General features: G+C 42.3%; 1 protein-coding gene across 1 annotated transcript in view; it reads right to left on the reverse strand.

Annotated features, from left to right (window-relative positions):
* The window catches only part of cubn (cubilin (intrinsic factor-cobalamin receptor)), a 244,366-nt gene that overhangs the window by 61,388 nt on the left and 157,272 nt on the right, over positions 1-25,706 (reverse strand). Inside the window, exons 39-45 of the mRNA XM_084340702.1 lie at positions 21,468-21,660; positions 20,269-20,466; positions 9,297-9,443; positions 7,457-7,647; positions 5,695-5,863; positions 4,706-4,880; positions 4,020-4,198 (exon numbers count right to left, since the gene is read on the reverse strand). Coding sequence (XP_084196828.1) covers positions 4,020-4,198; positions 4,706-4,880; positions 5,695-5,863; positions 7,457-7,647; positions 9,297-9,443; positions 20,269-20,466; positions 21,468-21,660 — 1,252 coding nt within the window. The remainder of the gene's footprint in view (positions 1-4,019; positions 4,199-4,705; positions 4,881-5,694; positions 5,864-7,456; positions 7,648-9,296; positions 9,444-20,268; positions 20,467-21,467; positions 21,661-25,706) is intronic.

A 25,706-nucleotide genomic window follows, 5' to 3' on the forward strand; every position in this document is an offset into this window, starting at 1 on the left:
TGGTAAATAGCAAACAGCAACAGAAAACACTTGGTTTATACTGAGGTGGGGCTTAGCAGTCAGTTTCAGCCACAATATACCCTCCACGGAGTCATCAAGGATTTCACAGTTGTAGTCCGTACACATTCTGTCACTAATAAAGAGTCCCACTCCCCCTGATCCAGAGCGAGCCCGATGATGCAGTCTGGTTCTGTTCTGCCCAAACCACCTGTATCCAGCAACAGATGCAACTTGTACACCAGTCAGATGAGTTTCTGCCACTCCCATTAGATCCAAACCCAGATGCTTAATACACTGTGAACGTGTTTTATTATTTTCTGATGATGTGTCGATGTTCCAGCTTTGTACATTCCAAAACCCGCACGAAACCTAACGCTGGGCTGCTTCCCCCGCCGTGGTGTTGCTGCGTGTTGGCCGGGTAGTATTAACAACACGCCCGCCTCGAATAGCGAGTTTGTCCGTACCGATTTCCTTTAAAATCGCATGGAAGCTGGACTCAATAGCTCGCTGTTCATAGGCAATGTCATGATTAATATACACCTTCTTGTACTCCGGGTGTTTCTGTAACGTTGCTTTTTTACTCATTACAGATTTCTTGTGTTCATGACAGCCAAACTTGGCGATTATAACCCCCGGTTTGTTGTTACGTGATTGTTTCCTTTCTGCAGACACGCACTCAATGTCCTTGATTTTAAGTCCTTCTTTAATTAGACAGTTCACAGAGTTCAGCGTGACTTCATTCACTCTGTGTGGAAGATTTCTAATCACCACGTTAAGCGCTAAATCACTCCTCACTCCAGGTACGCTCGGGCCCGGTGCCGCGGCGTCTTCCAAAACTTTCAAACGTGCACTAAAATCACACACCTCTGAGCTCAACTGAGGGTCCAGGAGGGGGTTATCCTTCACGATCGCCTCCAAGTTATTAACCCGGCAGTAGAGATCCACAATGTCTTCCTTGAATTCTTGCCGGATTATCTCCATTTTCTCACGGACAGCAGCCGCTACTTTATCAGCAATCGTCTCCTCCAAACTTTTGATGTTGTTAGAAATTCTACTTTCCATACTCTCAATCGCGTGTAGGATGTCATCATGTTTATTAGAATCATCCTCTTTATTATTTTGAGAGCGCAGAGACGCCGGCTTTTTGCTGTTCGCGGCCATCTTGATCCACGATGATCAAAGTCGAGACTAAAAGCCAAGGGTGGTCGTGCCTTCGCCATCAGGGCCCCTCAGCTTTGGAACACCCTGCCTGAGGAGATAAGGCTCGCAGGATCAGTAACCTCTTTTAAATCACTTCTTAAAACCCATTTTTATAGACTTGCCTTTATTTGATGTCATCCTTTTGCTTTTGCTCCTACCGTTTGAGTTTATTATATTAATTTATTTGTTTTGTTCATATTACCTATTTGATTTATTTCCATTTCCTTATTTTTCTCATTTTATACATTTTTTTTTCATTACTTCTGTTCTTCAGTTATTTGTTTCAAATTGTTTAACTATAAATGCCATTTATTTCATTTGTCCTCTGCAATTTTGCTTTGTTTTGTCAAAATACTTTGTAAACTGTGTTTTTAAAAAGTGCTATATAAATAAAGTTTATTATTATATGCTGAATGAGTTTGTCTTAGTCTTTCTATATGATCATCTCATCTTCTCCGTGGATGAAAAGACTAACCCTAGCCTAGCACATATGTCAGGTTCTCCAGCACCTCCTTGACCGCTAACTCTTTGCTAAAGCAAAAATTGCAAGCTCTGTGTCTCCAACATCTCATTCCTGGGGTTTTTTGTATCAGAATACAACACTCAAATTGGTTTGGAGTTTGCAGATGCCCCGATAGCTCAGGTGGTAAAGCGTGTGCCACATGTACAGAGGCTGTGTCTTTCTCCACAGTGGCCCAGGGTTTGAATCTGACCTGTGGCCCTTTATTGCATGTCATCCCCTCTCTTTGGCATCCTGTTTCCTGTCATTCTTCAGCTGTCCTGTCAAATTAAGCCACTAAAAGGCCCAAAAAAATATTTGAAAAAGAAAGAAATTCTAGTTGCTTTATCAGGAACTCTAGGAGGTTAAGAGAGAGCTTCACCTCAGCACCTATCCTCACACAGATCCCCATCTCCAGTTTACTGTGGAGGTGAAAGCCTTGGACAATGGAATCAGAGCTGTCTCTCTCAGCCGTTTATGGCAAATACAAGCTCTATCCCTGTGCCTTCCTTTCCTGGAAACTCTCTCCTGCCGAGAAGAATTATGATGTGGGGAACAGGGAGGAATGGCATCATTTGATGGAGGAAGTGGTGCAACCTTTCTTGGTTTGGACTCGGTACATCTGGACCACCAAGCAGCTAAATGCCAGACAGACCAGATTGGTTCTTTTCTTTAACGGATTAAACTTTTCTTGTCATACATTCTAAGAAAAATTAAGTTTGATGCCTGGTCTCAACTTTTTGACCCTGTCTCAGCTCAGTTGGTCTCCCACCAACATACCACCCTCTTCCTGGGAAGCTGAAGCAGTTGTGTAGGGCATCAGGGAGAGGGAGGCAGTGAATTAATATCCCCCAAACCGGTTATTTGTTCCTGCCACTCTTTGCTCCGAGGTCATCCATTGGTCTCACAACTCCCTCCTCTCTTGTCATCCTAAAGTACAGAGAAATGTCTTTGTCATAAAACAATGCTTCTGGTGGCTGTCCATGGAGAGACAGTTTGGCAAATATATGACCACTTGTCCTGCGTCTGCTGCCTGTGCCCCTGGTCTGACCATCCTCACATTAGTGAACAGATTTTCCAAGATGGCTCACTTTTCTCTGCCAAAGCTGCCCTCTGCCAAGGAAATGGTTAGTGTTCTCCACTGTTAGTTGTCAGTTTCAAAGGGATACAGTGTCAGTTTGGGGTCCCCAGTTCATATCCCAGTTTTGGAAGGCCTTCTGCTGTCTTTTTGGCACCACTGTCAGTCTCTCCGTGGGGTACCATCCTCAGTCCAACAGCCTGTCTCTCGCCCTTGCAATGCACCTGTGGCTATCAGCCGCTGCTCTTCCCAGAACTGCAGAGGTCAGTGTTCCCTTGGCTCACTACAAGAGGATGGCTGACCGCCAAAAGACTCCAGCTCCCTCTGATCAGCCTGGACAAAGAGTGTAGCTATCTCCTCAAGACATTCCATTGTGTGCGGAATCCTGCAAGTTGGCTCCTCAGTGTGTGGCTCCTGTGGGGCTACTGGTGGCTGTGTGACTCTTGTGTGACACCCTTCTGTTGAGGTACCTGATCTGATACTAAACAAGGTGGAGTTAAAACACTGCAGACCACTGATTGGTCTTTCCAAACAAACCAGAGTTGTCTCATCCTCTGCAGTCTGACGTAGGATTTCCCTTCCTGCTTTTTCAGCAGTCTTCTGTCTTGCTGCCTGCAGAATTTTCTCAAGTAAAGGTTGCTTCCTTGTTGTATATAACAACCACACATGTGTGCTGTGTGTAGAGATTGTGTGGTCAAGCAAAAGGAAGAGAGTGACGGAGCGTAAGAAGTGACTCGTCGAGCAAGCGTGAGCAAGTGGCAGAAAAGTGACGATGAATGCGAACAAAGCAGAAGGAAGCAGAGATTAAAAGCCTGCAAACTCCCCTACAGTTAGTTAGAACTGAAGAAGCCTCTTGGATGAGAGGTGAAACATCTTCAAGAAACTGAAACAAGTCCACTTACCTATAATACAGTACTTAGAATTACCATGACCTGGATGACAGAGAATCTTCATCAACATACTGAAGTTCTTCTTGAAACCTGTCGTCAAGCCTTCTATACAGGAGTTTAGTGGCAGCTAACAATGTACTGCATTTAGAATTTCAAGCAATATATTTCCCAACACAAAAAGCCTGCATTTGACACTAAGTGCCAACGTGTCTCTGTTTGTTTACTTAAATTGAATAAGGTATTTGCTTGTTTGGCCTGAGCCAATGATGCAATATTCAAAAATCAACCCTGGATTTGGAAAACCATCATTTTGGTCCCATCAGATTGTCTGTACTGCCTGTGTTTTGCTTACCTATGGAGTACTTTGCCTTGAAGCCTTTGTGCACGACACTGGTGTCCGTACGAAACCTTAGCAGCATGGAGGAACCTGTTGAATGTTGGGTAGATGGTCGGGTGTTGCCACAGAGCCGGGAAATTAATTCAGCATTGAAAGTCGAGCCATCATGCAGCTCCAAGTAGTCATGCACACAGCTGAAAAATACATGAATGAATACTTGAAAACATATCTTTTGAAGGCAATGATGAAAAGATGATATAATGTGAAAAATATTTAAAATAATAATCATCATTATCATTAATCATCATTGTTTTTAAACTTCTCTGATTTAAGTTCAGGTTTATGGGCAGTGATCCTCCAACAATGTCTGGCCTATAACCCTATTTTACGTCTCCCAACTTTGACCCTACCAGCTATACAGTTGTCAAGCTATCATATGAATATTAGTATAGCTTATTTGTAAGCACAAAGGATGAAATTATATCATAGTAATGGTAAATTTCTTTTAGAGGTTTTGGGAATATAAATGAATTTCACTGCATCTATCAATAAATCAAGAGATGAAACTTCAGAAAAGGAAAGAACAGCAAAAACATAGAGAAGGAATGTAGTTTCCAAATACTGTACACATAAAACTGAATGTAAACAGTAATGAGCATGAGCAATGTAACATTATCCATATGAGAAGGTAGCAGCTGTACCTGCCAGAGGGCTCAATGTAGAATTCATCCTCAAAATCAATTTGGACAGCTTCTCCATTGGGCACAATAATAACCCAGATACAGTCAGTGTTGTGGGGGTAGTTCTGAGGATAGTTAGGTGAAGTGATATACCCTGGAGGATCATTATCATTTAGCTCAATGAAGCCTCCACATGCTGTGGAAAAAGAGAAAGAATAACTTTATATTGTAACACAATATTGACCATTATATCTCATTGAATCAAGACCATATTCTCCTATCCTTATCCTTAATGAATACAAAGGAGCTGTATAAATTTTACAGTAACAAAAGTCTCTTATTGGACACTGTACTTAAATGTGCCTTCATCAAAAGGCTTTGAAAAGCAATATGACTAGATTTCTCAAGGTAGAGCCAGATGTCCCACTCTCAGCTACACACAACAGCGCAACAGACATCACTAACACAAAAGCAGTAAAGACGAACAACAGTACTGTTCATAATGTTAACATCAAGAGAGGGTGAGATTCTATGAGATTGAGATCACAGAGGTGAGCTTGGGATTCAACACGGCAGCTCCCATTCATTTTTTTTACTGTCACTTAGATGTAACTTTAGTTCAATCAAAGATTGATGCAAATTTCAGCAGTCGGGCACTACCTGTAATTAAAGTACCTTAATTGACTCTATGAGCTGTGTGTGGGCATAAAGTGGGCTAATCACTCAATCAATATAACAAACATTCCCCTTCATGTCACACATTATCGTTAGTGTTTTTAGTCCTTTAGCCTATAATAAGAGAATTATTCTCTGTAACTAAATATGTTTAGTAGAAAGACACATAAAACATAAAACCCATGTTATTGCATGAATAATAATTAATCTGACCCTCTTAGTAACTTTATTTGTACAAAGGCAACTAGCAACAAATTTAGTGACCATATAGTGTCATATTCAAACCATCAGGTCACCCCCCGTGACAGAAAAAATAGAAAAGATACTGGTTGTACCTTGACTGTGGGCTTCAAAGGTCAGCTTAAAGCCACTGGCCTCATTAGTGCCATCAGACACAAAGTGAACAAAGAGGTGGTTGTCAGTAGTCTGGAGGAGGGATGGCGGACTTGAGCCACAAAGACGTTCCCCCAGCAGTGGAGATGAACCATCTGGACCATTCCTGAGCTGTGGCGATAGCAGTGAATGAATAAGTGGGAGTAATGGAAGAAGCAATTTACCAACTGATCATCAATAGTCCAAAACCTCAGACAAAGAGAAGCAAAAGGGGAATGAAGTTGTCACACCTGACTAGTGTTATGCAACATAAACTTAATTCTAATTTACATTTTGAGGTGGTTTCACACCTGTAATTCAGGGCTGTATTGGCCTAAGATTAGAGAAGTGAGCTTGTGATCAGAAGATAGCTGGTTTAATCCCCAAACTAGTAGGAAAAATCTGGGTGGGGAAAGTGAAAGGTAGAGCTTTCCCCTCCCTTATATGCATCACTGAGGTATCCTTGAACAAGGCCCTTAACCCCAACCACTCCAATGAGCTGCTCAGTGGCCAGCAGATCAGACTGGGGTTGTACTGGGCAGCCTCCAGGGGTGAATGTGATCAGGGCATTCCTGAAAAAGAGCATTGCTCTCAGAAAACCCTCCCTGAATAAATGAATGTGTGATGTCCCATTGGGTCATCAGAGAGCTGTGCTGCTCTCTGCAGGTAAGCCTGATTGAGGGGATTCAGCGCACCTGGTCAGTGCAGCGATATAAACGGCTGCAACCCTCACTCTAACTCTCTCTCTGCTCTGGTCCCCTGCAGGCATGCCACACTCCAGACTTTGGTGATATTGTTTTGAGTTTTTCCCTTTGTTCACATCTGACAACACCCCCCACACATTTCACACTCATGCACATCAGACACCACTGACCTTACTGATTTACACGTCCCATTTTGTAAATATGAATTTGGTTCTCTTAATTTGGATCAATAAAACATTGTTTAACAATTAAACATGGTGTATTTTCCCATTTTTGTCGTGTCCTACTGAGCCAGGTCATGACAAATGAAATTGGTCTGTGTGTGGTCTTTGCATTTCTCTTGTAAAGTACTGGGTGCTAAAGTAGACAAGTAGTGCAACACCCTTCATTTCTTTACCCTACAGATCTATCAGGGAAAATACCCGTGTTCAAGTGCTGACATGAATACCATACATATGGTTACCAAATGATCTTGCATAATCGCTTATACACATTAACTGACAATCAGCAGATGGATTTAATAGTTTACTTTTAAATTCATGCTCAAACTTGAATGGCATTCAAGTAGAATGCACACCTCCGCCAGGGCCCAACTGCCCCCTTTAATTAAATGAAGCCTAATCCAATATCAAATAAAACATATTTAAATCCACTAGATCTGGATTTTAAATTGGATCTGCATCAAATTGTACCCACTCATAGATAGCAGCCACCAAAATACACCAGTTTTTTTTTTTTTTAATCAAGATCCATGCAGTATTCCCTGAGAAATTAATGAAAAACTCCCTATCTTGCAAGGTTAAAGAAGGTGAGAAAAAATGCCTGGATATGCACCGAAAGTAATACAGGAATAGTCGAATGTTGTAAATTTCTTGTTTATGTGGTAATTATTTAAGTGGGAATTTTGTGTTGATGCTGACTTGCAAAACTAAACTGTTACTTGTAGCAGTATGGATCTAGTTTCATAACTTTATTCATAATATATTCATAATAAAGATTTTGCCATCCATGTGCTGTTTACCTCCAGGTAGTCTCCTGAGCTGCATCCAGTTCCATAGCCTTGAATCTGGAAGGGACTCTGAAATGTCACAGAAATCCTAAAGCCAGGTGTCACCATTACATGCCAGCTACAATCCAGACCAGACAGGTAGTTCTCGGGGTAAAAGGGACTACTCAGCACACCCCTGTCTACATGCAGTAGGCCACCGCAACCTGAAAAGACAAGTTTTAGTATTAGTCTTATGAATACAGCATGCTTTTTATTGTTGAAGAGTAGTGGCAGTAGTAGAGCATGACAGGAAATGTATGGAAAAAGAAGATACGACTAGTAATGTTACTGTCCAGCATTAAATTTCAAATGGATTTTAAATACTGGATGATGTGTTATAATCACTCCATATTTTGTGGAGTGTGAAGCCGCCACAGACACCGTCTGTTACAGCTGATTTCATTATTTAACTTAATACTGCAATATCTCCAGATTCCCTTAAAAAACTTCAGAGTTGGTGGGTGAGGAAAAACTTTAAGGAAAAACCTGAGACAGCTGCAGCAAATTCTCAGTCATTCTTGACTTCCTATAAATTTGGCATTAAATGCAATACATTAAGTTGTTTCCTTCCTTGTAAAAAGTGTCAGTTTGTCGCAGCATGGCTGTACCAGCCTGTCTGCCTCTGTCTAAAGCTTGTCTTACCTGCCAACATTTAGCAGCTGTTTGAACACACTGTTTACACTGATTTCACCATTTATACTAAATTTATGAAAGAAGATAACATTTTATTGATGGCAAATACATTTTACAAACACAATAAACAGTAACTAATATAGGCTTCTTCTTTGTCTCCTGTGAAAAAAGACCCCAGTTGTTGAGTTAGTAAATGTAACATTACTTTCTCCATGAGGGAGTCAGTGGTCATCACATCTGCATCTTGTCTAAAGTGCAGCAGTAAGACTTACTGACACCAGGTAGAGAGCCCTGAGGTTTCATATATGACCATTGCACATGCACAAAACCGGGCTTGAAAGATGTGTACACCACTTGTCATGGAAAAACTTAGCTTTATAAAAACAAATGTAATGCCTATCTCTTATATTGTGTTTGCAGTAAGCTACCATTTATTTACCACAAGCATTATTTAAAAAAGGTATGAGCCACTCCATAACATAACCTGTGATGTTGAAAAAACTGCTGAATGGTTTTCAGATTCAGCCCGGAATAGACCCCATTAATTTTTGGTGTAGATCAGGAAAAAGGGATGGATACAGGAATTTTTTTCTCACTTTCTTTAACAGTGTGAAATAGGGTGTTTTTCCACATTTTCATTAATTTCTCAGAGAATAATGCATGGATCTTGATGAAAAAAATCAGGCATATTTAGGTGGTTGGTGTCTATGAGTACAAAAGAGGACTGTTGGATCTTGGTGGAGGAATGCACTCGACTGAGCGCTATTCTAGTTATGTATGTTTTCATTAGCATATAATCACCTGAAACTAAGATTTGTTTGTGTTTTATATCTACGGAGGGAGCAGCTCCTCTTTTATAGAGTCAATCATGTTGCACTGCCATGTTTCTACTGTAGCCCAGAATGGACAAACCAAACACTGGCTCTGAAGAGGGCCATTCGCATTTTTGGGTTTTAGTAGTAGGGGAGGGTGAGGCAAGGGTTGTTCAGTTGTTTGCAATCTGCAACCACACTGTTAAATACTCCTAATCCTACACACTAGATCTTTAAAATGGTTGAACCAAAACAATAGCATGCACTGTGTCAAAGTCACTGCTGCACACTGTAGAGAGTAATTCCAGCCTTTATCTGATTAATACTGACTGGTCTGGATTTGTTTGTATGTATGTCTGGTGTCTGACCTCTGGAGTAGGAAGCATTAAAGCCTCGGCCACCGATGCTGCTGTCAGAGGAGAAGTGAATGAACATGGAGTCTCCTGTTGAGTGGAAAGAGCCTGGAGGATGCTGACCACATACAGTAGCCAGTGTGGGGGACAGACTAGTTGCACCTGAGAACACAAAAGGAAATCATATGATGTAAAGAAGAACAAGTAGACCTACCACATCAGCATGGGGCTATCACTAAAGTTATACCAGTGACTCAATACAGGTCTGGCTCATGGTTTTTCGTGGTGATGGTTGAAATCACTTCTCTACAGAAAAGGCTTTTTATGTAGTCTCACACAACAAAGCATTGTCCCTCAAGGATTGGGGCTGTTTATCTTCTTTTGTGATGACATTATTTTCCTGGACATCACAAGCCTGTAACTTCTTCTTTACATATGTTCTTCTTCGTCTTTTTGAAAATGTTTTCCTTAAGCTTCAAAACTGACACAAAAACACAATCATAAATTGAATCCACAACACTTATACAACATCAATATACTACTTATGTAATACATATTTAATATACATAGATTAAAAAGACAATTGCTAATAAATAACAAAAATACTTTTGACCTGACCCATTTATATCTGCAGAATTTGATTGTTAGTGTAAATGTTTTCAGACATGCATTTGAAAACGTTATACCCGTTTTTGGGGTGGTTCTTAAATGTAAATACTAATACAAAGCTGACTTTATCCCATTTACAGTGCCTTGCGAAAGTATTCACCCCCTTGGCATTCTTTATATTTTGTTGCCTTACAACCTGGAATTTAAATGGATTTTGAATTGAAAACAAAATACTCCAAATTGTGAGTGAAATTAAAAAAAAAAATTGTTTTAAATAATTCTAAAAAATAAAAAACTGAAAAGTGGTTTGTGCATGTGTATTCACCCCCTTTTGCTATGAAGCCCCATCCATTACACACCACTAAGCAAGGGCTACCACCAAGCAAGTGACACCATGAAGACCAAGGAGCTCTCCAAACAGGTCAATGACAAAGTTGTGGAGAAGTACAGATCAGGGTTGGGTTATAAAAAAAATTCCCAAAATCCGATGTAGCACCATTAAATCCATTATTAGAAAATGGAAAGATAATGCCACTACAACAAACCTGCCAAGAGACGGCCGCCCACCAAAACTCACGGACCAGGCAGGGAGGGCATTAATCAGAGAAGCAACCAAGAAGCCAAAGATAACCCTGAAGGAACTGGATAGCTCTACTGCAAAGATTGGAGTATCTGTCCATAGTACCACTTTAAGCCGTACACTCCACAGAGCTGGGCTTTATGGAAGAGTGGCCAGAAAAAAGCTTAATTGCTTAAAAGAAAAAAAGGAGGCAGCACATTTGGAGTTCACCAAAAGGCATATTGGAGACTCCCCAAACACATGGAAGAAGGTTCTCTGGTCAGATGAGACTAAAATTTAACTTTTTGGCCATCACGCTATGTCAGGCGCAAACCTAACACCTCATCACGAGAATTGAAGGAAAGATGGATGACGCAAAATATAGGGAAATTCTTGAGGGAAACCTGTTTGAGTCTTGCAGAGATTTGAGACTGGGACGGAGGTTCACCTTCCAGCAGGACAATGACCCTAAGCACATTGTTAAAGCAACACTCCAGTGGGTTAAGGGGAAACAGTTAAATGTCCTGGAGTGGCCCAGTCAAAGCCCAGACCTCAATCCAATTGAGAATCTGTGGTATGATTTAAAGATTGCTGTACACAAGCGGAACCCGTCCAACATGAAGGAGCTGGAGCAGTTTTGCCGTGAAGAATGGGCAAGATTTCAGTTGCTTGATGTGACAAGCTTGTAGAGACATACCCAAGAGATTTGCAGCTGTAATTGCTGCAAAAGGTGGCTATACAAAGTATTGACTTTTTGTCAGCTTTATTGTATTTATATATCACATTTAAAACAGCCAGTGGCCTACCAAAGTGCTTTACAGTAAAATAAGCAGAAACAGTAAAAACAATAAAAGCAATAAAACATATAAATATAACAAATCATTGGAGGCCATATAAATCCAGTGATGAAAAGGTTCCGGTCCTCTAACCTCTTCCAAACATTAAACCACGCAATTTTAATATGGGACCCTAAATGTAAAACCAAGGGTTTACTTGGTGGTCACTTAAATGTCCGCAGTATTGTTCCCAAGCGAGAACAACTGGAACACCTACTGAGCAAGTCAAACATTGACTTTCTGGGACTCACAGAAACCTGGCTATCCTCCTCATCACCTGAAGCGGCTATAACAATGCCAGATTATCAAGCTTTTAGGAAAGATAGAGACCATGGAAAAGGTGGGGGGGTCCTACTGTATGTCAAAAGCACTCTTAAATGTTGTCAGATAGACTTACCTAGAGAAATCGATCTAGAATGTGTTGTGGTAGACATCTCCCTTTCTACCAAAATGTCATTTTCTGTCATCTGCATGTACCGCAAACCCTCAGCTAACATAGGATTTTATGATCAGCTCAAGGCCTTACTTAAATCACTTAATCACAAAAAAGGAAATAATTTTGATTGGCGATTTTAATGTAAATTGGGATAACAAGAAAGACAGGAAAAAATTCAAGATAATTATTGATTCCTTTAACTTAACACAATTAATTGACCAACCAATCAGGATAACACACTACTCTAAAACTAGAATTGACCTGTTGTTCTCAAATAAACCGGAAAGAATCACTAAGACTCACAACCTTCTCACAGGACTATCTGATCATAATGTGTTTTTTTTCTCCCGTAAACTCAATTAAAAACGCCTTCTAAATTCTCACACATACCTGCCCCAGAAACCCCCATACCACAACTTCATCCCTAGGAACCAGCAGCAAAATGTCAACAAAGCCCTCAAGGAACTAGAATGGGACAATTTAATTGCCTGCAATGATATAAACCAGAGTGCTGACTCCTTCTCCCAAAAAATCAAGGAGGTTCTGTCATCCTTCTATAGGACAGGGAGCTCTAGGACCAGGCGATCCAGCTCACTTCCCTGGTTTAATAGCGAGTGCCTTGCACTGTTAAAAGTTAGAGATCTCCTACTAAAAACCTCACTAAAAACTGGTCTAATCACTGACCACCAAAATTTTACTTCAGCACGAAATAAAGTAACATCTGCACTACAAAAAGCTAAAGCAAACTTCTTTTTAAATATAATTGAAAATGCAAAAGGAAACTCAAACAAAGCATGGAAAGAGATCAATAACCTATCCGGCCATCAGACCAAACAGCACAGTAAAGGACTGGAACTAAACATCAAAAATCAATTAGTGAAAAATCCTGTCACCTTGGCTACAGAATTTAATTTTTTCTTTATTAATTCTGTCCAAGAAATATCAAATCTGTTCACTACTCCGGACAGTGCTTTTCATCCCGTCAATTACGATCAGCCTGTTTTTAACATAACTCAAATCTCTGAAAGTGAGGTAACGAAAATTACTCACTCACTTAACAAATTTAATGCCAAGGATGACTACGGTTTTGACACAAATTTTTTAAAACTTAACATAGAGTCTCTGGTTCGCCCCATCACGCAGCTGATAAACCTGTCTATCAGGCATTCTGTTGTCCCGATTAACTGGAAGGTGAGCACGGTCAACCCAATCTTCAAATCTGGAAGTAAATCTGAAATCCACAATTACAGACCAATCAGCATTCTTCCCGTCATCTCCAAAATAATAGAAAAATGGGTGGCTAAACAGTTAATAGAACATCTTAATAACGGATACACAGCATTACATCCGATGCAGTTTGGTTTCCGGGCTCACCACTCCACAGAATCGGCCATAACCATGTTTATCGAAAAAACCAAGTGTCTCCTTGACAGGAACACCTGTGTGGGAGCTGTATTCCTAGACCTCAAAAGGGCATTTGACACTGTTAACCACCAGATACTGTTAACGAAACTGTCTAAATTCAACATCTCCACACAGGCCCTGAACTGGTTCAGATCTTATCTTGCAGACAGAGAGCAGTGTGTGGTGGTCAGCGGTGTCAAATCCCCTTACTTGGACTGTCCAGTCGGGGTTCCCCAGGGATCCACACTTGGACCTATCCTGTTCTCCATGTACATTAACGACTTCTTTGATGTATGTAAGGATGTCAACACACAGCTGTATGCAGATGACGCGGCCATTTTCACCCCCGCTACAAACACAGTGGAGGCCGCTCAAATACTCAAGACAGCAATGACTCATATCCACGCCTGGCTCAATGATTCATGTCTTTCCCTAAATGTTAAAAAAAGTGTCTGTATGATCTTTGCTAAAAGACCGCCAAATATTGTCAATTCTGGTGTCTTTCTGGGAGGGGAGGAGCTCACTTTGGTGAGCGAGTTCAAATACCTGGGAGTCATCCTGGACTCAACATTCTCCTTCAAGAAACACATCAAAAAAGTTTCCAACTCTGTCAAATTCAACCTGGCAAACTTCAGACAAATCAGGAACTCACTAACAACCAGTGCAGCTCTGATGTTTTTACACTGTATGATCCTTTCACACATCGATTACTGTTTAACAAGCTGTTCACTGGTTTCTACAACAGCACTCAAACCAATAGAATCTCTCTATAAAAAAGCCCTAAAGACGTTGGATAAAAAACCCTTCTCTTCCCACATATGCAAAACCCTTAAAAACCAGAATTTCCTAAGCTTCTATAATTTTAAAACTTTTAGATATGCCTGCTCAATATACAAGAGCCTTCATGGAGTTGCTCCACCACCACTGAATGATTTTATTAAGAGAAGGACTCAAGGAGGTATGAGCACCAGAGCCTGTGAGCGAGGAGACTGCGAGATACCCCACAAACTCACAACCTTTGGTAGGAACGTATTGTCTGTTATGGGGGGGGGGGATTTGGAACAGTCTTCCCCTCTTCATAAGAGAATGCCCCACATACCCTGTTTTTAAAGGAAAACTAAAACAGTGGCTCAAATCAAATCAAACGTGCGACCACTAGTTGGACTTAGGAAAATTCCGTTCTGTTACATCCTATCTTTACATTGTTACATCCTGTCTCGGCCTCGATACCCTTCTGACTGCATAATATATTGTGAATATGTTTTGTCCTTTCTATCTGTATTTTATCTATTTATTTGTAATCCCCTATTTTCTGTATCTCTTGTATTTATTCACCAGGGACTACGGATGCAAATTAGCAGCCTTGCTACAATCCGGCACATTTACAACGGTATTTAATATCGATGTATATCAATGTGCATTGTCCCATTTCAAATAAAGAAGAAAAAAAAAAAAATATTAAAAAAATAAAAGCAACTAAAATCTGACAGGCCAAAGTGAGCAGGTGCATTTTAAGCTGTGATTTAAAAGTGGAGAGGCTATTTGCAGTACACACAGTGGAAGGTAGCGCGTTCCACAGAGTGGGAGCCGCAACTGCGAACACTCGATCACCTCTTGTTTTCAAAAAGGATCGAGGAACGTCCAAGACCACCTGATCAGCTGACCTAAGGGCTCTGGAGGGCTGGTGCAGTTTAACAAGGTCAGACAGATATTCCGGGGCCAGCCCATTCAGAGACAAAAACAAATAAAAGAATCTTAAAATCAATCCTGTATTTAACTGGAAGCCAGTGGAGTGAGCAGAGCACCGGAGTTATGTGCTCACACTTCTTTGTCCCAGTTAGGAGACGAGCTGCTGCATTTTGGACAAGCTGCAGGCGTTTTAGCTCTGACTGGCCAATGCCGACATACAGGGAATTGCAGTAATCTAAGCGTGATGTGATAAAAGCATGGATTACTCTTTCAAGGTCTTTCTGGCTTAGATAGGTGTTTACCTTTGCTAGAAGCCTCAGCTGAAAAAAAGCTAGACTTGACCACTGAGCTGACCTGTTTATCCAATTTAAAAGTACCATCAATGATCACACCAAGATTCCTGGTGTGGGATCTGATGTAAGGTGTTAGTGGGCCAAGGAAGCTGGCAAGGACCTGAACCAGGTCAGGGCGACCGAACAGGACAACCTCTGTTTTGTTTTCGTTAAGTTTTATGAAGTTTAAGTCCATCCATGTTCTAATATCACTCATGCAGTTAAGCATGGCCTGAAGGGAGTGTTTGGTAGGAACTTTTAACGGTAAATACATCTGCACATCATCAGCAAAGCAGTGGAAAGGAATGCCATGCTTCCTTAACATCGACCCCAGGGGTAGCATATAAAGGGAGAACAGTAGGGGGCCCAGAACTGACCCCTGGGGGACCCCGCAGGTCAGAGGGGCCACTATGGAGGAAAACTGGCCCATGTGCACAGAGAGTGATCTGTCAGAGAGGTACGATTTGAACCAACTCAAAGCAGTGCCTTTGATGCCTACACAGTGTTCAAGGCGTGACAGCAGGATTGTGTGATCCACTGTGTCAAACGCCGCTGTCAGGTCAAGAAGAATTAAAAGGCACAGTTACCAGAATCAAGGTTTAACAAAAGATCATTAAAAACTTTTAAAAGAGCAGTTTCAGTGCTGTGAAGAGACTTAAAACCAGACTGAAACAACTCACACATACATTTAAAAATTCTTGGAGTTGGTTAAAAATGACTTTCTCTAAAACCTTGGAAATAAAAGGGAGTTTGGAAATTGGCCTAAAATTAGACAAAACCGAGGGATCCAGATTTTTCTCTTTCAAAAGAGGCTGCACCGTGGCATGTTTGAAGGAGGGTGGAACACATCCAGAGCTGAGACATCGATTTATAAGAAACAAAATAAAAGACTCAACTGAGCTAAGAACCTCTTTAAGCAAACGGGATGGAATGCTGTCAGATGGGCAGTTAGCAGGACGTAAGTGTTCCACTATTTCAGTGAGTGTGGAGAGAGAAACAGGCTCAAACTGGTGGAAAACAGCTGAGCTTGTGGGAACTGAGGGGTCCTGAGCAGACTGAGGGAGTGGGGACCTAAGAGCAGAAATCTTATTGATGAAGAACTGCAGAAAATCCTCACACAGAGAAGAAGAAGGCTCAATACAGACAACATCACAAGGATTCACAAGAGAATCAAATACATTAAAAAGAACCTGCGGTTTGTGAAGACAGAAGCTCCGAAAAAGGAGCAAGTTCACCTTCACGGAGCCAGGTCTCCGTTAAGAAGAGAAAATCCAGTTTGCGATGAGGACAAAGCACGTTTCAGTGAGCGGAGGTTTCGACGGACCACACCGCGTCTCCCGGTTCGAGCACGCCAGGCAGAAGGAGGCAGCAACAGCTGATCGGGGTCCACCGAACAGCTGACGCTGTCAAAGCCGCCGACATCAGGGAACACTGGTCGGATCCATTGGTGTCTAGTCCTCATCAAGCGCAGGGCAGGGGGAACTTCCGGAAGATGCAGATCATTGCAGCGATCAGACCCACGGACAGACCTCAGGTGAGCCTTGAGCCTAAAGCCTAGTTTATGCTTCTGCGTCGCAGCGACGGCGCAGCTACGTCGTCGACCCTACGCCGTCATTGAGCATTCGAATTTCTGCGTCGAGGGAACGCGTTGTTCTGCAATTCACCGCCAAGCCGCGAGGGGTGTGGCTGTGTCTTTGTTTGGTTTCGGGGGGTTCATATCGGATTCCTTGGTTTTCTTCCGGTCAGACAGTAAACAATGGCAACTGAGATGGAGCGGATGTTTTTGGAGATGGAGCTCATGGATATTGAACAACAAATGCTGTTATTACAAATGTTGAAGCGCAGGCGACGCAGAAGACAATTGCGGAGGTGGTCTGTCCGACCACTGAACCAGTCGAGGCTGAGAAGGGTGAATTTGCCACACTGGTTCGCCCACTGAGAAACCTGGATGAAGAAATGCACTTTCGGTACTTTCGAATGTCCACGGGCAGATTTGACGATCTTCTTCGCCGTATACAGCCTTTAATATCGCACCAGACAACGCACAGCATGCCTGTTGATGTCGCCCAGAGACTGGCGGTGACGCTGAGGATTTTAGCCTCGGGTGGAAGCCAGCAAGCTGTGGCGGCTAGCTACAAACTGGCGTCGAGCACTGTGTCCAGCGCTTTGTCCGAGGTCTGCAAAGCATTGTGGACAGCCCTTCAGCCCGAGTTTTTGCCATGTCCTTCAACCAGCCAGTGGGAAGCCATGGCAGCAGATTACTGGCGGCTGTGGAACTTCCCAAACTGCGTTGGAAGCCTCGATGGTAAACATGTTACCGTAAAAGCACCGCCACATGCAGGAAGGGACTACTTCAACTACAAAGGGAGTCACTCCATTGTGCTGATGGCAACATGCGATGCCAGGTAACCGAGCTAAACAATTTAAAACGTGTTCGTTTGATTTGAGTCCATGTTACACCTGTGTACAAATCCACAGTAACCACACTAACAACATGCTCTGAATTTATGTGTTTTACAGATACCGTTTCACAGTGGTGGACGTGGGAGGATATGGAAGAGAGAGCGATGGTGGCATTTTCAAAGAGAGCGAGTTTGGGTCAATGCTGCTCGACCATAAACTCAATCTGCCCCCACCAGCTACACTTCCAGGGACCGCAGTCCAGATCCCTCATGTCATTGTTGCTGATGCTGCCTTTCCCCTGCACAGCAACATGATGCGTCCCTTTCCTGGTATGTAGCTGTATATAGTATATAGTGTAGTGTGTGCATATATATATATATAAAAATATAAGTATATATATATTTGTATATGTATATATATGTATGTACACACACACATATAATGTTTGTACATACATACATACATACACATGTATGTATAATATATATAGTTATTAATGTATAATAATTTATTGTGCTTTTCTATACAGGACTAGGCATGAGCATGGACAAGCAGGTCTACAACTACCGCCACTCCAGGGCCAGGCGGGTAATTGAAAACACATTCGGCATCATGACTGCGCGGTGGAGAATTCTTGGGAGACCAATAGAGTTCCTTCCAGAAAAAGCTGTGGATGTTGTCAAAGCCTGTGTAGTCCTACACAACTACCTCACCTACACCGATGAAGTGAGCACCCCAGGCAGCAGATACATCCCGCCGAATTTTGTGGACAGTGACAGTTCTGGATCGGTGCAGCCTGGTGAGTGGAGAAAAGTGGTGGCCAATGACTCCGACCTCGTCGAACCTGTGGATCCCACACAGATGTCCAGGGCCCGTTCCACCAGAGCTGCCTTGGCTGTTCGAAATGACCTGATGGCTTTCTTTCAGTCACCTCAAGGAACAGTGCCATGGCAAAATGAGATGGTTTGCCGAGGCAGACTCAATCAGTGATGTGCACAATGTAATGATGGTGTGTAAACTGTCTATGTTGTTGAAAATAAACATCAAAACAACTCTTTGAAAACAAACTTGTTTTATTCTTCAATATACATTGTAATGTATATAAAGTAATAAATAGTAGAATATGAAATATATATAAGTACAATTTAAAGAATCACAGCAAAGTTAAGTACGATATAAAAAGTCACAGCAAAGTGCACTCAAACCACACAAAAACAAACAAAACTATTTACATTTTTTTTTTTTTTTTTTTGAGTTCGACTACTTTCTACTCTCATGGATGAGTGCATAGACTTTAAACATTACATCTGGTCTCAGGTCCTCTGGCACTCTTCGGAGCAGGTCGGCCACTGTTTGCCCGAACCTGGAGCACTCATCAGTCCCCTGCTGTATTTTCTGTTGTAGCTCCATTCAGCGTTCCTCCAAGTTTGCCAACTGTTTCACAAACCACTCATCCTGCTGGTCCCTCTTTCTTTTCGGCCGAGACACGGGGGACTCACCAGGGGCAAAAGATGCAGGAGGAGCACGAGGAGCAGGAGATGCAGGGGGAGCAGGAGATGCAGAGGGAGCACGAGGAGCAGGACCAGGAAATGCAGGAGCCGGCAATTCTGGTGTGGAAGGCCGGGGAGACAATGGCGCAGATGAGGCCGTGTCGCTCTCTGCCGAACTGGACGACGTCTGTTTTTAAAACAAGAGTGAATGCTTTATTAGTTCATGTGTTTGATTACAACCAATAGTAAATATTACATGTTGTTTGCACATAAGCACACGTACACACATACCTTTGCCTCGTAATTGGAGTCCGTTTCACGGTGCTTCACATGTGGTGCCAGCCACGACATAAAATGATAAAAAGCAGGCACTTTTTGGCCGCCTGGGTCGCCGCTTCTTGTGGCCATTTTTTTCCGGAGCCGAACATATTTGTCGCGGAGGTTCTTCCACTTCTTCATACATTCGGCTACCTCCAGCCCCGTGTTCTGCGAAATTTCCCGCCAGGAGTTGTTTGCCATTTGGCAATCCTTATAATGTCTCGAAGACGAGTTGTACAGATGGTCATACTTTCTGACCTCCTCGATAATTTTTTCGTCTGCCTGGTCCATTTTTCCGTGCCGCTCGTACCACAAAAACTTTAAAAATGGCGGTGTTGTTATACTGTTGACCGGAAAAGCAGCTGCCGGAAATGACGTTCTGAGCGGACCAATCACAGTCCTTGCCGTTCGCGACTCGACGCGTCGACGTGACGCGTAGTCAGAATTTTTTGGAGGCGCACGTCAGGCTACGGCGCAGGGTCCGCGTAGGGGTCTGCGTCGACGACGTAGCGACACCGTCGCCGCGACGCAGAAGCATAAATCAAGCTTAACCCGGAGGCTCCGCGTTTCCCATGTCTTCTCCGGCGTCTCTGGCAGGTCAGGTAGAGGGGAGAACGCCTCAGAAATGCCGGGACTTCCCTCGAGGCATGGAGGAGAGCTCACCAACTTATCATATTCAAGATGATCAAAGAAGCCTCCAATCTCAAGCAGAGTTTGACGATCATAGGTGAGGAGAGATGATACCTCTGGACAGATCAGGTAGGCTAGATCACTAAACAGCAAACATAGAGCAGAGCGACAGACGGCCAGCCAAGCACCCTGGCACCATCTTTCTTTGGATGAAATTTGTATGTGTAAAACCATTAAAATACAAGTAAATACCAGATTATCAGCTACCTACGCAAGCTTACCGTCTCTGATGACAAGGCTGTCAAAGTAGCACATAGGGTAGTCCTCTATGTCCAGAGACAAGAGGTTAAACTCTACAGTTGAGTCTGGAGAACGTATCAACCAGGTACACTCCTGGTTAGTTGGGTAATTTTCCGGCCAGCCAGGAGAATAAAGGAAGCCAGGAGTCTCCCCCGTCATTAGCACTCCACCACATGCACCTGACAGAGAGAGAGAGAGAGAGAGAGAGAGAGCGAGAGAGAGAGAGCATCTGTCCATAAAATGGTAATTCATACAGACACAAGTGATTAATTGACTCATTGAAAAGTATTCACAGTTAAGTTTGGGCCCAAGCAGTAACAACAGTTTGACACCTAGAGTGCCAGAAAAAAAAAATTGTACACTTAAAGAGGTTGATGCTATTCTTTTTTTTTCCAAGTATTTTTTTTTTTTTTTTGCCTTTTATGGCTTTTATTGATAGGACAGCTTAGAGATGACAGGAAACAGGATGAGAGAAAACCCTGGGCCTCTGCATATGGGCTATTGACATCAAATGTCGGTTTGGTGATTGATGATATGTTGAGACCCAACTATCACTTTAAGTGGACATGCTTTAATGAAGCATAATTCCCTAGAGGGATTAGATTGAAGCCTGTTTTGCAGCTGCCGGCTGAAGCCGTCTTGCTGAATACATAGCCAAATTTTAAAAATTGTTTGTTTAAATTATTCAATTCAACTCCCTTTTGTGCCATTAAGTTGAATATTGTTAACCTAATTATGAACATAATATGGATGAATGATTAGACTGCAATGAACGATAAAGATAATTGGAACAGGCTTATGGTGTTCATCTAGAAGACCAGATGTTGTGTAATAACTTAATCTAATAACTTATCTAGGCTTTCCACAAAAGTAAGGTAGGCACAAAATTGGTGTGATTTCTCATAATATCAGGCTTGTAACAACTCCAGTTGTAACAGCACAACTTATATGGTACACATACTGAAGATTGCTGAATTTTTTTTCTTCAAGTAATGAGCCGACATTGACAGTGTAAAACTAAAGTCTGCACTTACTTACTCAAGCAGTACTACGCTGCTATGTTCTTTGAAATTTCCTTCCACTTATCTTTTTAAATGCACAGTAGCATGAAATATGCAACTTTTAAATATAATGTGGTTGTATGTACAATGGCTTAAAGGGACAAACTTTTTTTTCTGACCTGGTGTGATAGTTGGTGGTGGCCCAGACTCCTGCACAGCGGTCCATTCCACAAGGAAGCCTCGTCCTCCCACCACTGAATCTGACTGGAACTGCAGGGTGACGGTGCTTGCAGAACTTCTTAGAGTAGGAGGCAGGGCAAGACCACAAAATGTCCCAATAGGGTAGTAATGAACACTGGGGCCATCAAATATCTGTAAAGTAACAACATTTGAGGGCAGAATTGAAGCATTATCATATCAGTGGACCTTCCCTGGGCTGTCGCCACCACTTGGCTCTCACTGGGGCTCTGTTATCTGAATGAATATGTGCCTTGAGTAGTGGCAAGAGGCCAGATAATTGGCTGTTACGGTGCAGCACTTGTTTTTCAGGTATTTGAGCTTGTCCCTTTCTGACTGTATGACCAGACAGTGTCTTTCTCAATGTCATATCAGCCACGGTGGTCACATATTTGGCCACTGGTATGGTCAGTCCAAATAACACTCCATTTTACTGACTTTTATGTGATGTATTTTTAAAGGCCTGAGCATTAACCCTGCAAAGGCCCTCATAAAATGCAAGGATTTATTATTATTCTACTGAATGACAAAAACAAACAAAGGAAAAGAGAAAAGAGGGTCTTGCATATGGTTGTGGCAAAATGGCTCGCTAGCGGCCCCTAAACAGCAGTCCATGCAGCAAGTTTTTCATACATGTATGAAATTCCATACACATGTGAATCACACCTAGAATTACAAAAAAAGTGCCATGACCCAAACCCAACAGCAGGTCGCCCATTTTTAATTTAGTGCTTCGTTGCAATTTGCATATGTTGAACAATAACAAAATCCCCCAACAGCTTTAACACAATCGGCTTCTATCTAACATCTTAACACATTTTATATGAAAAGTTATAAAAAAACTTGTTTTTTTGTCAAACATGTCATAGTGATGTAGCCAATTTTGCTGATTTACCAGGACACAGGAAGTTGCAGTAAATCCACAGAGTATGCTTGAATCTGCTCAACGAGTACTGGACTGAACACATTAACATACCAATATTCAGTTACTATCATAGCACCACCCAGTGGCACCCGGATCTGGCATTGTTTGAAAACTGAGGTACTCCTCTGAGCCGGATGTACACATCCGCCTAAAACATGATGATAAAACATCTAAGACCTTGATGATGCCGTATTATAAATATTGTTGCATGTTGATGAAGGTTCTCAGTCATCCAGGTCATGTTAATTCTAAGTGCTGTATCGTAGGCAACTGGACGCGATTCAGTTTCTTGAAGACGTTTCACCTCTTATCCAAGCGACTTCTTTAGTTCTAACTAACTGGAGGGGAGTTGCAGGCTTTTAAACTCTTTGTGGGAGTTTCCTTACAGAGTTGTTAAGGACACGTATGAGCTCTAAAGCTTAGTTTATGCTTCTGTGTCGCGGCGACGGCGTAGCTACGTCGTCGACCCTACGCCGTCATTGAGCATTCGAAGTTCTGCGTCGAGGGAACGCGTTGTTCTGCAATTCACCGCCAACCAGTGTTGTTATACTGTTGACCGGAAAAGCAACTGCCGGAAATGACGTTCTGAGCGGACCAATCACAGTCCTTGCCGTTCGCGTCTCGACGCGTCGACGTGACACATAGTCAGGATTTTTTGGAGGCGCACGTCAGGATACGGCGCAGGGTCCGTGTAGGGGTCTGCGTCGACGACGTAGCTACGCCGTCGCCGCGACGCAGAAGCATAAATCAGGCTTAAGTTTCAGAGTCATTAGGGCCACTGTGTGAATGGTTGTTAAGTTCTCTGGGGAGGGAACTTAGTACTGCGTACTCTCCCTAGACAGCTTAACAACTATTCACACCTGGGCTGACATGAAGGCAGGTGAAAATAGAAAGAAGATTTTTGGTTTTTGTTGAAGGGCGTGACCATGGTGGCACGGCGAAGGTTGATGAAAACTGTGTAATCTTGAATCTGCCCTTAACTTTACATGTTTGATAAGAGTCCTGGCCTGGCAGAAAGCAGGACACTTCAATCTGCAAACATTTCTCTATCATCAGAGATTTCCATCAGGAAACGGTGTTCGACTCTAAACTGAAGTTCGATGTAAACACTGAGAATATTATGAAGAAGGGGCAACAGAGGATCTACTTGTTAAGAAGGCTAAACTCTTTTAAGGTCTGTATGGAGATCTTGGGTGTGTTTTATCAGTCTTTTATTGAGAGTATTTTAACATTTTCTTTTATTTGTTGGTTCGGTGGTCTTTCTATCAAGGACAAGAACTGCCTCTATAATATCGTGAAGGTGTGCTCCAAGATAATTGGCATCCGCCAGAGAGACCTGAGTTCTCTGTGGGAAAGACAGGTGATCAAAAGAGCACGGGGAATAGTTTCCCAACCTGACCACATCCTGTCTTCTGACTTTGTCTTAATGCCATCAGGCTGTCGCCTTGTCGCACCACTTGTTAGGACCAATCGTCGGCGAAATCCTTTATTCCCTCTGCCATCAGGTTGTTAAACCTCGATGGTATGTGAAATTAAGAAGCACTTTATATTTATTGTAATTACTGTTGCTATTTATTTATGGTGCCAAAACACAGCGAATCTTATTTGAGGATGATTATACACTACCCTAACCACTTCCTCTTCCCTAACCCTAACCTCTTCCCCTTCCCTAACCACTTCCTCTTCCCTAACCCAAACCTAACCTCTTCCCCTTCCCTAACCCTAACCACTTCCTCTTCCCTAACCCTAACCTCTTCCCCTTCCCTAAACCCAACCCTTCCCTTTCTCTAACCCTAACCCTAACTTCTTCCCCTTCCCTAACCCAAAAGTGTGGGAACATAGGGCTGTGGGACCATTGGGCTGTGGGGACATAGGCATGACCCCCTTATGAATATCATATTCCATTTCTGCCAAGTTTGTTCTGCTAGATGCCACTACATATGACACACTGTTCCTTTAACACAGTGCGGTTTACCCTTGATATACTTGAACCTAACATGTAATTAGTGAGTGTTTCAGAGGTATGTCAACCAGTTCATGTTCAGTGATGAGGCTGCGGCTGCAGCACACCACTATGTACACAGGGGTGCAAGGGCAGGTTTAATTAGGGCTGAAACACTACACGGTGTGAGAACCCTCATGAAATGTAAGGAATTAATTTTTCTTTCTCCCCCTGGGAAAAAAAAAATCCTGGAGGGGCTAAAACTCATGATACTTTTCACATGCATCATACTTGGTGAAAATGTACATGTTTTATGGTTGTTGGCGATGGGCGGGACCAAATGGCTTACTAGCACCCCTTAAGACCCAGATATAGAAAAAAATGAGCAAATTTTTTTTGACCTCTCAGATATTGTTTTAGGAGGCCTCTGGTGTAGAAATTAAAGAGTTTTCAAATTTTTTACATTTTAGTAAGCTTTTAGGGAAATGTTGCAAATTTGCAATGCTGGGAATAGTTGGGAGCAGAATTTCTGTGTTTGAACTCACTTTGTCTGAACAGATATACAGAACACTTAAGTTGCCATGGTCTGAGTTTCCAGAGTTTGTCCTTCTTTTCCATCTCTGATACAGTCAAGTTGTTTGTAAAGTGTAATGACGTCAACAGAGATTGGAATCTGCTGCGGGACATCACATCAGAAACAGGGATGTACCGTGTGTCTGTCTCCCAATACATAGGGACTCCAGCCATTTGCATTAGGCCCATATTCAGGTACATACCAAGCATCTTCTCAATTCCCCTATTATTGGTGTTAACAGATGTTCCATTTTTTTTGCAAGCTGTATTCATTTGTGTTTCTTGTCAGAGCCTCAATCATGTCTTCTGTCACAAACTTTTGGAATAGACAGGGTGGTAGACCATGTGTCGAGGGTAGAGATCTAAGTATTTCCATTAGTATGTCCATAAGTAAGTATTATCATTTCAATACAAATGCTAATCAAATTCCACTACATTCAAACAATACTTTCTGGCTGGCCTATTATGCTCTCTACTTATCATACTAAAAGGAACACATGCATCCCCCCAGAGTACATACAGGTTCACATTCAAGACCATTTACACCTGTCCCTGAACAATACAACAGGCATCCCCCCAACACATCCAGAATATTCAGAACCTGTTTTTCTATCTCCTAATGCTACAAACTGCTACTTGGGCAACACTGAGAAAAATAGCTCAGGATCATTTAGAAGTTAAAAAACAAACAAGAAACTATGAAGATACAGGGAGTTTCAAATACCCCATACAATTTATTCA

This window comes from Pagrus pagrus (genome assembly GCF_965226575.1).
Source record: "Pagrus pagrus genome assembly, chromosome: 20".
NCBI classification, from domain to species: domain Eukaryota; kingdom Metazoa; phylum Chordata; class Actinopteri; order Spariformes; family Sparidae; genus Pagrus; species Pagrus pagrus.